The 14,319-nt window shown below is 40.0% G+C and overlaps 1 protein-coding gene across 2 annotated transcripts in view; it reads right to left on the minus strand.

Moving 5' to 3' along the window:
- Positions 1 to 366: 366 nt before the first annotated feature.
- NSMAF (neutral sphingomyelinase activation associated factor) overlaps positions 367 to 14,319 on the minus strand; it is a 60,056-nt gene continuing 46,103 nt past the window's right edge. For both annotated transcript variants that reach the window (XM_058528749.1, XM_058528750.1), the window contains exons 19-31: positions 14,141 to 14,272; positions 13,351 to 13,393; positions 12,869 to 13,032; positions 11,298 to 11,406; positions 9,951 to 10,009; positions 7,368 to 7,435; positions 6,483 to 6,550; positions 5,931 to 6,054; positions 4,095 to 4,178; positions 2,942 to 3,092; positions 2,395 to 2,497; positions 2,141 to 2,250; positions 367 to 1,075 (exon numbers count right to left, since the gene is read on the minus strand). In XM_058528749.1, the coding sequence (XP_058384732.1) occupies positions 981 to 1,075; positions 2,141 to 2,250; positions 2,395 to 2,497; positions 2,942 to 3,092; positions 4,095 to 4,178; positions 5,931 to 6,054; positions 6,483 to 6,550; positions 7,368 to 7,435; positions 9,951 to 10,009; positions 11,298 to 11,406; positions 12,869 to 13,032; positions 13,351 to 13,393; positions 14,141 to 14,272 (1,310 nt within the window). In that variant the 3' untranslated portion in view covers positions 367 to 980. The remainder of the gene's footprint in view (positions 1,076 to 2,140; positions 2,251 to 2,394; positions 2,498 to 2,941; positions 3,093 to 4,094; positions 4,179 to 5,930; positions 6,055 to 6,482; positions 6,551 to 7,367; positions 7,436 to 9,950; positions 10,010 to 11,297; positions 11,407 to 12,868; positions 13,033 to 13,350; positions 13,394 to 14,140; positions 14,273 to 14,319) is intronic.

Here is a 14,319-nt window from a genome sequence, read left to right on the forward strand (position 1 = left end):
AGTCTGATTCAAGTTCTTCCCCCATGTCACACTACCTACAAGATACAACAAGGTTTTTAAAGAGTAGAGAAAAATTTTAAATCACATAATTACTGTGGTTCAAAGGTTGAATATAAAAGAAAATCAGTGCTCTTGCTTTACAGCTTACCTTGTTTGAAATTTAGAAAAGCAAACCAAAGTTTTTCCAGTTTGATTATCTACCTTGCTGTCTGGACTTGGGTCTGAAAATGATAGTTTCAAAAGTATAAGAATGACATTTGCATCATTAAGTATCGTTTTCCAGAGGGATCGATACTTGAAGTTCTTAAAAGATACTAGTTTTTGTAATAAATCATTTAAATAAGAAAATGAAAACTTTCATTACAGAAAAATATTTTTAATGTCATAGAAAAGATGAGCATTTAATAGCTATAATGAAATAAACCGTTCCTATACACAGTAAACTTGCTGTTACAGGAACTGCTAATCCTTCCCCAGGTTCTTAGAATCTGGGGACAGTAGGTTATAGAAAGTAACCACTCCATGAAAACACACTGACCCCAAAACCCAATGGGCAGCAATTGTGTAGATTAGGAAGACAAAATAGAGTGACTCAGAAGGAGGAGAGAATACTGCACATTTTCTCGGAAAATTCTCAGTTGTTCCGTGCTTTCTGAAGGCTTCCCCAGCCCGGTTTGATCTCTCTCAGCTAGTTGCTTTGCCACCCAAACCTGTCTTCTGACCATCATCATCCTGGGATGATCGTCTGCCTTACAAATGTAATGTTTTCTCCCTAACACTGCCATATCTTTATCTGCCTGCAACGATGGCAACTAATGGCTTTCAAGGAAGTCACCATGATTTAGAAAGTTTAAAACCACAAATTTGTCATGTGGTAAAACTTCTAATTACTATCATTGCACATTCACCAGTTCATTTAAAAGTTTGGTTTCAAAATACATTAAATAGAGTTAAATTTAATGTTCGAGCGGAAAAGGCACTTAATACTGCAATTTCCAAAACATAATTTGTCTGTCTTCCCCTCCTGTGATGATACTGCTACACTGTTCGTTCATCCATATACACGTCACAGCACCTAAGAGAAAGAGACGTTGTGGTTAGGTAGTAAGTTGACCAGGAGGCCCCCAGAGATATGCTAATAAGTACCACGTTGTCTTGTCTCATCCTGTAATAAAACCTTTCTGTAAATTAAAAACTGCTTAGTACAAGGAACTTGTGAGGAATAAGAAACCATTTAAATGTAAGCTCAAGTTACAACAACTGGGAATTATGGATACAGAACAGAGTATAATTATATATACCTACAAGGAACAAAAGTCAGGAAAGAGATGACAGGGAGAAGGTGGGGAATTGGTGTAAGTTTGCTGATTTACTTCCATTTCTATGGGAAGGAGTCAAAATGTTATTTAAAGCGAGTAAGTTGAGAAAAGAGGCATAGACATGTCACTTTAATGTATGACGTTAAGAAGAAATAAAGATACAAAACAGTTTCAGAGGGGAGAGAATGAAGGTGGGAAGTTACTGCTCACAGTGGGAAGTCAATAAATACTTATAGCCAGAGATAATGGGAGAGTTAAAAACCATAAATCCTCCAAATGATCAGAAGGAAAACATGCAAATATAGTGCATCTCCAAGAGATACTACTAAGTGAAAACAACAAGTAAAATACTTATATACACATGCAAACACACCTCAATGGTAGGAGAGACATGCAGGACCTGGAAAAAGGTCCCCCAAGGAGGAGAACTGGGAGGTAGGAGTCAGTAGTGGGAGTAAGACTTAGTTTTCATTGTAATTCATTACTTTTGTTATTGTTTCTGCTTTTTTTTTTAACTATGCATATATTAAAAAAAAAAAAAAGGAAAGCTATTCCAGCTTTTGGTTTTTAATTCTCCACGTGGAAGTTAATATAAAAACTTCCTTTTTGGAATCAAATGTCTGTAAACATAAATCTAAATCCTGAAGGACCCAAGAGATGCAGATCACCCGGCCAATCAGGATGCTGGAGGGGGATGTTTACAGCACAGAGGGCACATGGCGTAGTTTTCTCCCTGAGAAGAATATGTTCCCTGATGGGAAAGGCAAGTTTGAGTTCAGTATTTTACGAAGAAAGGTCAAGTCAACTGCACAACTGCTTACCTGTGTGGCCCTGTATTCTCTCACTGATTTTTCCTCCAAGGAGGTCCCAAACAAGCAGTTCACCAGACTGACTTCCAGATAAAACAGAATTTCCATCCCAAATAAAGCACCTACAAGAATGATTTAGAAATAGTCCATTTCATCATTCATCATGAAGGAAGGGCTGTATTCCACTGGCCAACGCAAGCCCAAATGATAATGATCATGAACTTGTTTGTAAATGTCTTTACCACTAGTAACTCAAGAAAACATACCTCTGGGGCTCATCTGAGGTCATAGAAGAGATGAGCATTCCTGTCTGCACATCTATGACATTTAGACAGCCATCTTCTCCTGTGCTGAGGACATGGCGGCTGTCTATAACACGAGGTGAAACAGATACAGGTTACAGCTTCAGAAGTGTGGGTTGGATTATTCTGAGATTTTATTTCTGAATCCAGTGGCCTAATATTCACTTTCATTTTCCTTGAGCTACTTATTGTACTTAACCAATGACTGTTCTCTCCTTGAAATGCTTCTGTTTCTAAGACACTGGGCTGATGACCTTTTGGTGTGAGTTCATTTACATATTATAAATTAATTTTTCTAGTGAGTTGAGGAATTAAGAACAATATCCAATACGGCTTTTCTACTAGGTGCGAGCGCCACACGTACACTGTATTCTGCCATGAAGCAGCCTCAGCTATAGGCAAAACCTTTTATCAGCAAACAGTGTTTTCCTTTTTACATTCTTAGTATTTATTTCAAAATAATAACTCCAGTTCCTCCGGTATCATCTGTATTAAAAAGGACAATACTTACCTGGGCTAAAAGCAGTATCACATACAGTCCCTGAATGGCATGGAATCTGGTGCAATATGGTGGCCGTAGTGAGGTCCCAGATATTCACCGTGCCTTCTTTGGTGCCTGAAACCAACAGTGTGCTTGCAGCATTTAAACTGATTGTATCTACCTAAGGGGAGAAAACACACAAATACTCCATTTACAATTATGGTAATTAGCCATGTTTCCCTAGGCCGATTCAAATATGTAGACATAATGATACAGATTAAACTCTATTGTACAGTGTACTGGTGTAGCTAATGCAGGTATATTTCAACATCACCTATTGAATGATACTTCATTTAAAAGTGAAATTCTTCATATGCTCATGAATAAAATGAAGTATGGCTAGGGTAAATGTAATGCTGTTTTAAAATAGCCTAAAATTGACAGTCTTAGAAAGATAGCTCCATGAATAATAAACTGTGGCGAGTGCCAAGCTGTCTGAAGCACAGCTGAACCATGAGTATTGGAGGGACTTGGGGGAGGTGTGGGATCTCTCAAGGTTATACTTGCACACCCATCTTGAATTACATACTGAATAACTATTTCTCAACCTCAGTTAATCTGTCGACCATGCCAATCAGGCATCAATTCAGGACCTCAGAGAACAGGCAGCACCGCAAGCTACAGCATAAGATGCAGCAGTGTGACCCGGGGGAAACAGAGCAAGTGAAAAGCACAGAGTGCCAGCCTCGGTCCTGCCCAGGCTGTGTGCACTTGGGCCATCCCAGATACCAGGTCAGTGTCCTCAGCTGTTGGATGGGAGTCATCCTAGACACACAGTCCCTTCCACCTGTGTCAGAAAACATGAAAGACGATGGGTCACACCTTGCCTCAGATAGTTTGAGGGTACCCAAATATTCAATGTCATGCTCAGAAATTGATATTTTGGAAATATAATTAGATGGTAGCTGATTCTCAGGGAAACAGCAAAAAGACTGGAGAGAAAAAGACAAAGTAGACGTGGAAACCCAGTCAACTCAGAAAAGAACAGAGTTAGCCGATGATCTCCTCCAATAAGCAAACTAGAAGACAGCACAAGATCATAAACACACAAGTAAAACCAAGAGTCTCCGCCATGCCTAGACTCTTAAGCTCAGCTGTGCACAGCTTTGTGGCCAGTACTCACACTGACGTCGTGTTCCAGCTCGGCCAGCATGTCAAACTGGTGTCTCTTGGTGCCTGTCATTTCTGCAGGAACACCAGACCACACCTAGGGCGGAACATATTGCAGAAGGTATTTGCAAACATTTAATATAAAAGCATTTCTAGGGGCCGGCCCCGTGGCTTAGTGGTTAAGTGTGCGTGCTCCGCTACCGGCAGTCTGGGTTAAGATCCGGGTGTGCACCGACGCACTGCTTGTCTGGCCATGCTGAGGCCGTGTCCCACATGCAGCAACTAGAAGGATGTGCAGCTATGACATACAGCTGTCTACTGGGGCTTTGGGGAGAAAAAGGGAAAAGAGGAGGAGGATTGGCAATAGAGTTAGCTCAGGACCAGTCTTCCTCAGCAAAAAGAGGAGGATTGGCATGGACGTTAGCTCAGGGCTGATCTTCCTCAAAAAAAAAAAAAAAAGCATTTCTAATGCGTTCAGGAAAAATTCTCTTGACTAACCAAGTTCCACTTAACATACTTTCCAACAAAATGAAGCTGCATGCTGCTTCTGGTTCCTCTCCCACAGCAACTGTACTTTTATTCCCACCACCATGTGCCTACTGAGACTCGACTGTTTCTATCTGTGTCTGTGTCCATTGCCTGCACTTGCTGTTGTAATTATGTGATTTAAGTATCGTGTGACATAAGGAAATATGAGTGCAGAAGTGTAGTGGTTAAGTTTGGCACGCTCTGCTTCGGCTGCCCAAGTTCGTGGGTTTGGATCCTGGGCGCAGACCTACACCACTTGTCAGCCATGCTGTGGTGGTGACCCACATACAAAAAGAGGAAGACTGGCACAGATGTTAGCTCAGGGCCAGTCTTCCTCAGGAAAAAAAAAAAAGTGTTGTAGTGTCTATTAATGTTTTGAGAGGACTCAAAATTACAAAAACTAGGTGTAGGCAAGAAAACTTATCTACAAGAATGGGGGGAAAATCCTGAAATACGATTGAAGGAATTCTAGGTTCTTGCTTTCTTTTCACATAAAGGCAAACTTGAAAACAAAGATGATGAATGCTGGTGTGGTTTATGCAACAAAGCTGTGTAGGAGTCAAAAAGGCCGAGTGTGGTCCTACATCAATAGGATGGTGAATGAATGTGCATTCATATGTTCTAACTTTAAATAAAACGCATCACTTTTCTAACAATTCCCCACTTTAACTTGACATTTTCTGATTAACTGATCAACTGCTAGTTCCAACTGTGTTAATAAGAGGGGCTGCCACTGTATTTCTCTATAATCTGCTGTCTAGTGAAACTAGATCACTCAACCCCCAGGTGAACACAGTACAAAAATCATAAAAATTTCCTGTTATATTCGGAAGTGCACACATTAAAAAAACACGGGAGGGGGGCCGGCCCCGTGGCTTAGTGGTTAAGCGCGCACGCTCCGCTACTGGCAGCCCGGGTTCGGATCCCGGGAGCGCACCAACGCACCGCTTCTCCGGCCATGCTGAGACAGCGTCCCACATATAGCAACTAGAAGGATGTGCAACTAAGACGTACAACTAACTACTGGGGCTTTGGGGAAAAAAAGGAGGAGGATTGGCAATAGATGTTAGCTCAGAGCTGGTCTTCCTCAGCAGAAAGAGGAGGATTAGCATGGATGTTAGCTCAGGGCTGATCTTCCTCACAAAAAAACAAAAACAAAAAACAAAAAAAAAACATGAGAAATAACATTCAATATCCTTATATATTACTTACACACTTTGTGAAAACCAGCGAAGCAACTGAACACATTAACAACAGGTAGTTGAATGGTTTATAATATTTGCATTGTCCAAACATTTTAAGTTAGAAGTTATATAGAAACCTTCACTGTCGAGTCCCACGATGCAGAATACAGCCTGTTGTCATGCCAACAGATCTTACTAACAGCATCATCATGTCCCATTAATGTGTCCTGGCATCTTCCAAATGCTATGGAATAAAAATAGCTAATAAAAGATAATGAGAACTATTAAAACAGCATTCCAGCTTAATTTTAAGACTCTTAAACACATATTCAAGAAATATTATATTGTTTAATTCTACACTTACTAAGACCCACTAGAATTAAAATTACTTGTTCTCATGTTATTAAACCAAAATACTCACAATGTGAATTTAAAACTAGAATTTTTAGTTCTGGCTCATCTGTGTTTTCACCTCAGTTTAAAACTTAGAGAAAAATAGAGTCCACTTGGAGAAATCATTAGATTTAAATAATCATATTCAAATCCAACAGTACTATCCTCATCTAACATTTGTTCCATTTTGAAAACAACACAGCGTCCTGCCAATGGAAGATTCTATCCTTTCCTGCCCCACATCCACAACGGTACCTATACTGTGGAATAACAAAGGAGGATGTACAGATACATACACATTATTATCCCATGAAGAACTTATGACAGTGGCATCTCCTGGTAAAAGTAAACAAGATGATAAAGCCTGAAATACAAATGATTCCACATTAATAATTTATAATAATTAGTAAATCCCTAACATAATAAAACTATCTTATAAATTTCTCCCAAAATTAATGCTAAAATTCTGTTTATGTTGGCCTTTCTCATATTTACAAAGTTTTTTTTCAACTGGCTAATTCCAGATGCCTAGTTTCCTCCCAAATGTAGGAAAGAAAGTCGAAGCATGTCAAGTGTGTGAGGATCTAAGCCTCAGGGACTCTCCGGGGCTCCGGATGCCCTCCCTGCCCTGGGCTGGAGGCCCTCCCACTAACCCTGGCGTAAATCCTGGGGGGAGGGCGGGCTGGGGATTATCCTCAAGAATGCAAATATCCTCTCTGGTTTACAGACTTATGCCGGTAAGGAAAACTTTCAAAATTCTTTAGGGAATTTCAAATCTTCTGGATGATTTACATTAACAATAAAATGTGTTTTTTCAGAAGAATTAGTTTTCTAGTACTAGATATCCTATCAACTCAGAAATGCATAAATTATTTAAGTAGCACATAAACATTTAGTCTGACAGTTCCAAGAAAAGAAAGATTTATAAAGGAGAATTCTACTGGGTAGCACTTCAAGTTTTTTAGGCTACAAATGAAATCACAATGTTATGAGAAAGTGGCAACCTGAAAACATTTTTAATTTAATTTAGAAGTAATCTAACTAAGGTATTCTGTAGATACCACACAGGAATAAACCCAATTGTTGTGGGAGAAACGAAATGTCATTATCTGTGTGTGTATAAAACAAACTGCTACATGAATTTCTATCCTAACACTGATTTAAAACTAAAACGAACTCACCATATTTGAAAATGATATACTTCTTTGTAGCATTTTTGATTCCTTAGAAAACATCTTCAAGGTGGAGTCTAATTTAATAATGAAAAAGCAAACATGTCAGAAAGATTTCCTGACCCTTACAGACGACCAAGAAGGGCTGTTCCCGAGGCCAGCAGGCAGTTACTCCTGTGGAGAAGGGGGTGGCGAAGGGGGCAGCTGATCTAAGGCCTCATCTGACATCGAGATGCTATGATCCGTAACTCCATGACAAGGAAATCAATGTAAAACCCAGTATAGACACAGCACACCGTTGACATGTCAGCACGACTGAAAGCAGAGCTAAGCCTAATAACCGATAAGCTAAAAGTTAAAGAGGAATAAAATAGCAATTTTAATAATAAAGAAAACAAAAAGATCTTGGAAATATAATTTTTTTTAAGAAATAGCCCAATTATGGTGTGATACCCTTGTACTGAATTAGCATTTATGAAAGAATCACTAACTTCTAAAGAATAATAAAGTAGGGATTAAAATGTCCAAGCTTTTAATTTCCTTGCCTAACAGAAGTTAGTGTACCAAAACCAACACTCGCAAATTACAATGTGCTCCAAACATCCCATATTTGAAATATGTAACAATATATTTCCTGATTTGTAAACATACATGACAAATAAAAGTCAGAATGAGCTTTAAATAATTTCTTCCGCATAGTAAAATTTAACATTTTTGTTAATTTTTGTAACATCCACACACATAAGTCCTGAGACTTTATAAACATGAGTCTAAATAAAACATTCTCCAGCACTAGCTTGAAAACACAAACAGGGGAAGGAACATATTATCACCTAACTTTTCCCTGAGGGGTATAATTAACCCAGAGAGTCTTCCCAACCTTGCTTTTGAGTCTAAAGAATGCCCTTTCCATTAGACAATACTCAGTATTCACCACAAAGTCTGCTCAAGCTTATTAATGTGGGGCATTCCTACAGAACATCATAAGCCAGCCAGGTGTGTAAAGATGCTTTTCTCCAAATCAAAGATGCCCTCCCCATCCTAGAGGTGATCCTGCTGAAGACTGCTCTGAGCGCTGGTCTCATAGGGAGCAGGTCTCCGTGAATGCCCACATACCTAAACACACACTGCCTATGTGAGGAGGAAATTAACTTTGGGGTGATGATCAGGATACACATAAATCAGTAATAAGAGTTATTAAGAGCAAGAAGAAACAAACAGGAAAAACAAAAGCTTTTGATTTAAAAAAACACCTCTCTCCCCTTTATCTGAAGTGATATGATGCTTAATAACTCTCAGAGGTTTAAAGCCTTGACGTTCCTAAAACTCATGGTTTACAAGGTCACAAAGCACAATGAACTGAAGGATTTAACAAACCATGTCAGACAAATCCAGCTAAGAACGGGCTTTGCTTGAGAATAAAGCATTTTGTCTCGTGTTATAATGCTGACAGACTCAGCAGGTAGGAATCCTGGCAAAACACAGATTGCTTCCTTCTCTCAGAGCTTCGTCTCGGTGACCGCAACACGGCCCAGTGTGTGCACTGCATGTTAACTTCCTTTGGTCTATGATAAAATCATTTTTTATGCTTTGTGGAAAATTCTGTTCTATGAAATCTGAGATCGTATTCGAAAGAGACAGGAATGACACGCCACAGATGGTAAGCCATGATTACAGAATCTTAGTAACTCTGATTCACCTGGAGGTGTTTAGTTGGATAGCACTATTTCTTAACTTAATGGGTGAAAAATATAAAGACTAAAGAACAAGTAGCCTCAAAAACAGTCAGCTACCGACTCTGTCAAAACCAGTTGTCTTAAACCTAAGCAGATCGCTCAGAGGTTACCCTTTCATCTTATGCCTTCCAAAGTGCCCGTCACCACACTTGGAACGTACCAGGGACAAGGCATGCTTTAATTAACTACATATTGTGCAGGCCGCCAGGAAGAGGAATGGTGTTTATAGCAAGAGGTGCTCCTCGCTTGGTCCTTTTTTAAGATCAAAATAGTCAAATTCTAATGTGTCATTAAAATATAGTTATAAGGCATATCAACTAGCCACTGCAGGGGTTTTTCATAATTTTGATAATGTATAAGCACATTAAAAATGTATGAATTCGATTTCGAGGTAAATCCTACAATAAACACCCTGAAATATACACTGAGTGACAACAATGAAAAATTTAATAGCAAGTCTGCATTTCCACATGTTGAAACGCTCCAGGCCAGAGATGCCCTGTGGCAGACACAGCAGCGCCACTGCCCTTCCCGCTCTCTGCTCACGGTGGACTGCCCGCAGCAGGCAGACGCGCCTCCCACGGAGGCAAAGGCCCCAGCAAGCAAGGAGATGGGAAATAAGCTCTTCTCGCCCTGTCCCTTAAATTTTAGGAAACCTAATCAGCAACAGAAAGACATTTTTCATTATCGTTTTTGGCAAACTACAACAAAATTTGATGTAATGTACCACAAATTAATTGCTCAAAAATTATTTTATGTGGAGGCAGCACACACAAGTACAGTCCTTGACCAAGAGTTAAGAAGCTTGGACACTTTATGATCCTAAGTAAACCACTTTTCAGGTAGGAAATCATACCTTGTGAGGTTGTAAAGACTGAAGACCCATTGCGAGACACCGCTATACCAGTAACTGCCCTGTTTAAAAACAAAGTTTTATAAATCACTATCAACCATGACATGAGTCCTAGCAAGTTTCTGTAATTTTTTCTTCACATGGGTATGTCCCACATTATACCTGCCATTATTAAATCATCGCTTGGCAACTTCTACTTTTGTTTTGGCAATACTTGTGTTTGGAAAACTCTCCCACTCTTAGCTTCCCTGGCTGCCATACTCCAAGTTTAACTTATTTCTGACAATTGGAAAACTAGTAATGCTTCTCCAATTCCCCCTTATTTGACCACCACCAAAATTAGTGAAACTCCCCTTCACAATCACTTCACTTGCTTTTGCTTCATTACTGAATCGAATTTACTTAGCATCTGCTCAGTGATGATACCACTGTCTGGTTCTAGCATATCCTCATATCCTCTTAAAGGTTCATTCATGTCTTCACTGCCTTCAATTACAAGGCCCCTTTCTACACGCCATTTAGAGAAGTTGAGAAAAGAAAAGCCACTGTTATAATGAAGAAGGCAGAACTACGTATTTCTCTTCAGGAGGCTGTGCTCTGATTTGGAGCCATCAATCTACAGTAGACGGGCATGTTCAGTTCCAGCCATGACCAATGGTGGACAGGATACCAAATGTCAGACAGGATGTCTATGGCCATGGAGCAGCACAGCTGATCCCCGGGCCTGGGCTTTCTTATCTGTATAGGATGGATCAGGTGAGGTCAGTGCTTCTCAAGCCTTTCTACCAAAAGACATGAATGTCCTTAATGGCAGAAGACAGTGAACACTCATTACTCCTCTGAGTCCAACAGCAAGACCAATTTCTTAGAAGTATAGTATTATTTTTAAAATTCTTCTCAACTTTGCAATGTACCCTCTCTCTATATACAGATACATATACATGTTTGTTATCATTTTCTAAAAAGATACATTTTCCCCTACTATATCAGTAAATTCAACACTTGGGAAAGATACACCATGTTTCTCCCACAGCTTCACACCATCAAAGACTGGAGGGGCTGTGTACCCCACTTTGAGAGGCACAAAACCACCTGCTGTCTGAGACCCCATCTCATGCCCTAGAATGACCAACTGCAGACATGACAGCGTGGTGGGCCAACACAAATCTATTTTGTGCCAGACTTTCCCTTGCCACATTGACCTCAGTACCTCATCACTATAGACATTTTGGGAGATAAAGACAATCAAGACAATATTGAACGAGAACTCCTCCCCTGACTCAGCTTAAAACGGCTTCACTCCAGGCCAAGACCCCAACTTCTGCGAGGACGGCACAGGGACACTCTTACTCTTTGTGGATTTTATGTTGCTCATGTAGCTGCAGTTTGGTGATGTTATTCCAGGCCAGTGTTTTGCTTTCTTCAGTCAGGTCTTCAAAAGACTCTTCACCTGGAGAGACTACATCAAATCGTTGCTAGATGAGTCACCCAAATTACTAACAAGCTTCAGAGACAACAAGTATCAGTCACAATATATTCTAAAATCAAACAACCAAGAAAACAAAATACCCCACCAAAACATAACTGCTTTGAAATGCATTTGTTAGACAGCTCATGTCAGTCAAGGAAAAACAGTAAGGTGTATAATCTAAATAAAATAAAAATCATTTGGAGAAAGATTAAAAAGTATCTTTGAACACTGGAGTCTTTTCATACTTTTACCAGTGTTTGCAGTTTTCACTCAGCCCCTAACTTAGAAACTTCAGGAAATACAAGACTTAGCAACCGCTTCCTTGTCAGTAACCTCTGCAAAACCCCGACAAGTCCCTAAGAAACCTGCAATTTTGTTCCGGTTTTGGGGGGAGGAAGCAGAGATGAAATCAATTACTTCAAGTGCTCCCAGACAGGACTAGCTAAGTAATCCCCTCACTTCTGTATTAAGAAAGGCTGGAACAATTACCCTTTTAAAATAGTCACAAGACAGTGGTGCGGGCCTGGTGACTAAGCAGAGCATGAGTTTAAGAGGCATCACAAGACAATCCTATGATCTTTAGGACTTAACTCTGTGGGGCACTGTCTCTTGCAGAGCACTCCCAGCTAGCCCCAGGTCACAGGACTCCAGGAGCTAGTCCTCTGTGCTTGAGGCTGCTCAGCTGTGTGTGCCTAAGAAGCCTGACTGTGCCTGGACCAGACAGTAGAACTGGAGATAATAAGAAATCAGGCAATTTTGCTCCCAAGGTTCCATCTAGTGTCAAACTCCTTCCGTGAGCCTGTAGGTTTGAGGCTGTCTCATGTGAAACGCAAAACATGGATAACTAGATGAGGTGAGTATTCTTTCCCCCCTTTCCAAACACTAGACATGAAACCAAGGTCAAGGATACTTTAGCACCTAGCTTATGCCTGACACAGAACAGATCCTCTGTAAACATTGTCAAATGATTGAATAAGAAAATAGAATCAATTAAAAAAAAAAAAACAGAACACCTTGAATTCAAGACCTGTATGTGGGGCTGGAAGAGGAGCGTGAGGGAGGGAGGAAGTCGAGTCTGGGAGAGAGTGGGGCTATGGTGACTGGCCAGGACATATCAGTATGGAAAAGTGAGCAGCTAAGCACCAAACACCAGCTTGGAAAACCAAAGAACAGAAAGAGAACGACAACAACAAAACACTGCCAAGTCTCACATTCAATTACCGGAGAACAAAAGTGATTTGATTTCCTTTAAAGTCAATAGTTAAAAACAAAGAGAACAACAACAAAAACAGGTTTGCTTGTCTTCTTTCCTCAGGAGGACCGCACTAAGACAGGAAACACAATCATCTTCAAGGGTTCATGTCTCACCTCCTCTTCAGAATCTTCAAACACATGGTAACACAAAAGAGAAATAAACGGTGCTCACATTTATTCTCTTTAAGAAATTTACCTGGAGAATCTGCTGTGGAAGCATTACAACTGGAGGTTTGGAACAAACTTTTAAACTTTGAGGTGATCCTTCGAGGATGCGGCGTCACAAAGAGCTGCTTGGGTGTCTGCCCAAATTCCAAGATTTGGGTGAGCATGGCTACTTTCTCATCAGGATTCTCGATGCTTTAGGAAAAAACACAAATAATGTAGTGAACCACTAGGTTCAAATTCCTTGAAAGCACAAATTTCAAATAGTAGGAGATCAATAAGAGAGAGATTAACCCTCAAACAGTGATAACATCTATGAGCCAGGATTGTCTAAAGCTTATCATAGATCTTCATGTAATTTTCTGAGGCTCAGTAACTTACATGATGGTGAAAGCAAGATATAATTCACTGTAAATTTTCCATGCTTTAATATTATCAAGTAACTGCATTAACCATTTAGATAAAGAGGTATTTTATAACTCAAGTAGGAACTCCTTATAGACATGTAAGTACCTGTTCAAGTCTACACCTCCTTCATAGGTCAGGGGATGAAATACTGAAAAAAGAGATGAAAACACTCTTGAAAGATGTGCTGTTTAGTTACAATATACACTCTGTTCAGAATTTTAAAAACTCGACAACGTCAAACTTTTATTCAAACAAATTTATTTTCACTTTGTAAAACAGACTAATAATATCCAACGGCAGTAAATTTCAATTTGAATGATTATCTTGTGCTGAGCACAAATCTCATTGCCAGGTTAGACAACCTGTTATCTGGGGATTTCTCGGTCAGCATGATTTTCCCCTAAGGGAAGCACACATCACTCTGCACTGCCCTGTGAGAAATCAGGCCTGGACAGCCAGCTCCACTTCCTTGAATCAACACTGAGAACCCGGAGGCAGGTAAGCACTGAAAGTGAACAGGAGGTGTACTGCCGCTGGTTTCTTTCTGCTCGATTAGGAAGAAGTTCTGTATGCCTTCTCAGGAACTGAGGTTGCTATCCTATCACATTTGGACTGAGTTTTAATTGAAATTATTGAACGGGACGGAGAGTACATGCTAAAACTAGAACACTTTAGAAAAAGACCTCTGGGGCTCGTGGAGAAGTAGGTGTTCTTTAGGCAGAAGCACTTCCTCCTCTGTCAGTACCCAGTCCGGGGTCACTGAGCCATTGGCACTACTTGCTGATATAAGACGCTTCTGCTCAAGAAATATCCTTGATGGCTCTGGCCTCATTTTTTTTTGGTTTGCTTTCGTTTTCATCAAATGCTAAATGGAATGTCACTGACTATTACATACCATTATGGGCCCCAACAGCATCACTCCCTTTTTGCTTGTAACCAAATATCAGATCAATCCACTCGTGAAGGTGCTCTGACACATAATTGCTTTCCAACGCATCTTGGCTCTTCTGGAGAAAGTCCTCAGGACCTATTAGATTAGATCCATCAAAACATCAGAGTTTCCATTTTATTGTC

This window comes from Diceros bicornis, chromosome 33, assembly GCF_020826845.1.
Source record: "Diceros bicornis minor isolate mBicDic1 chromosome 33, mDicBic1.mat.cur, whole genome shotgun sequence".
Classification (NCBI taxonomy): Eukaryota; Metazoa; Chordata; class Mammalia; order Perissodactyla; family Rhinocerotidae; genus Diceros; species Diceros bicornis.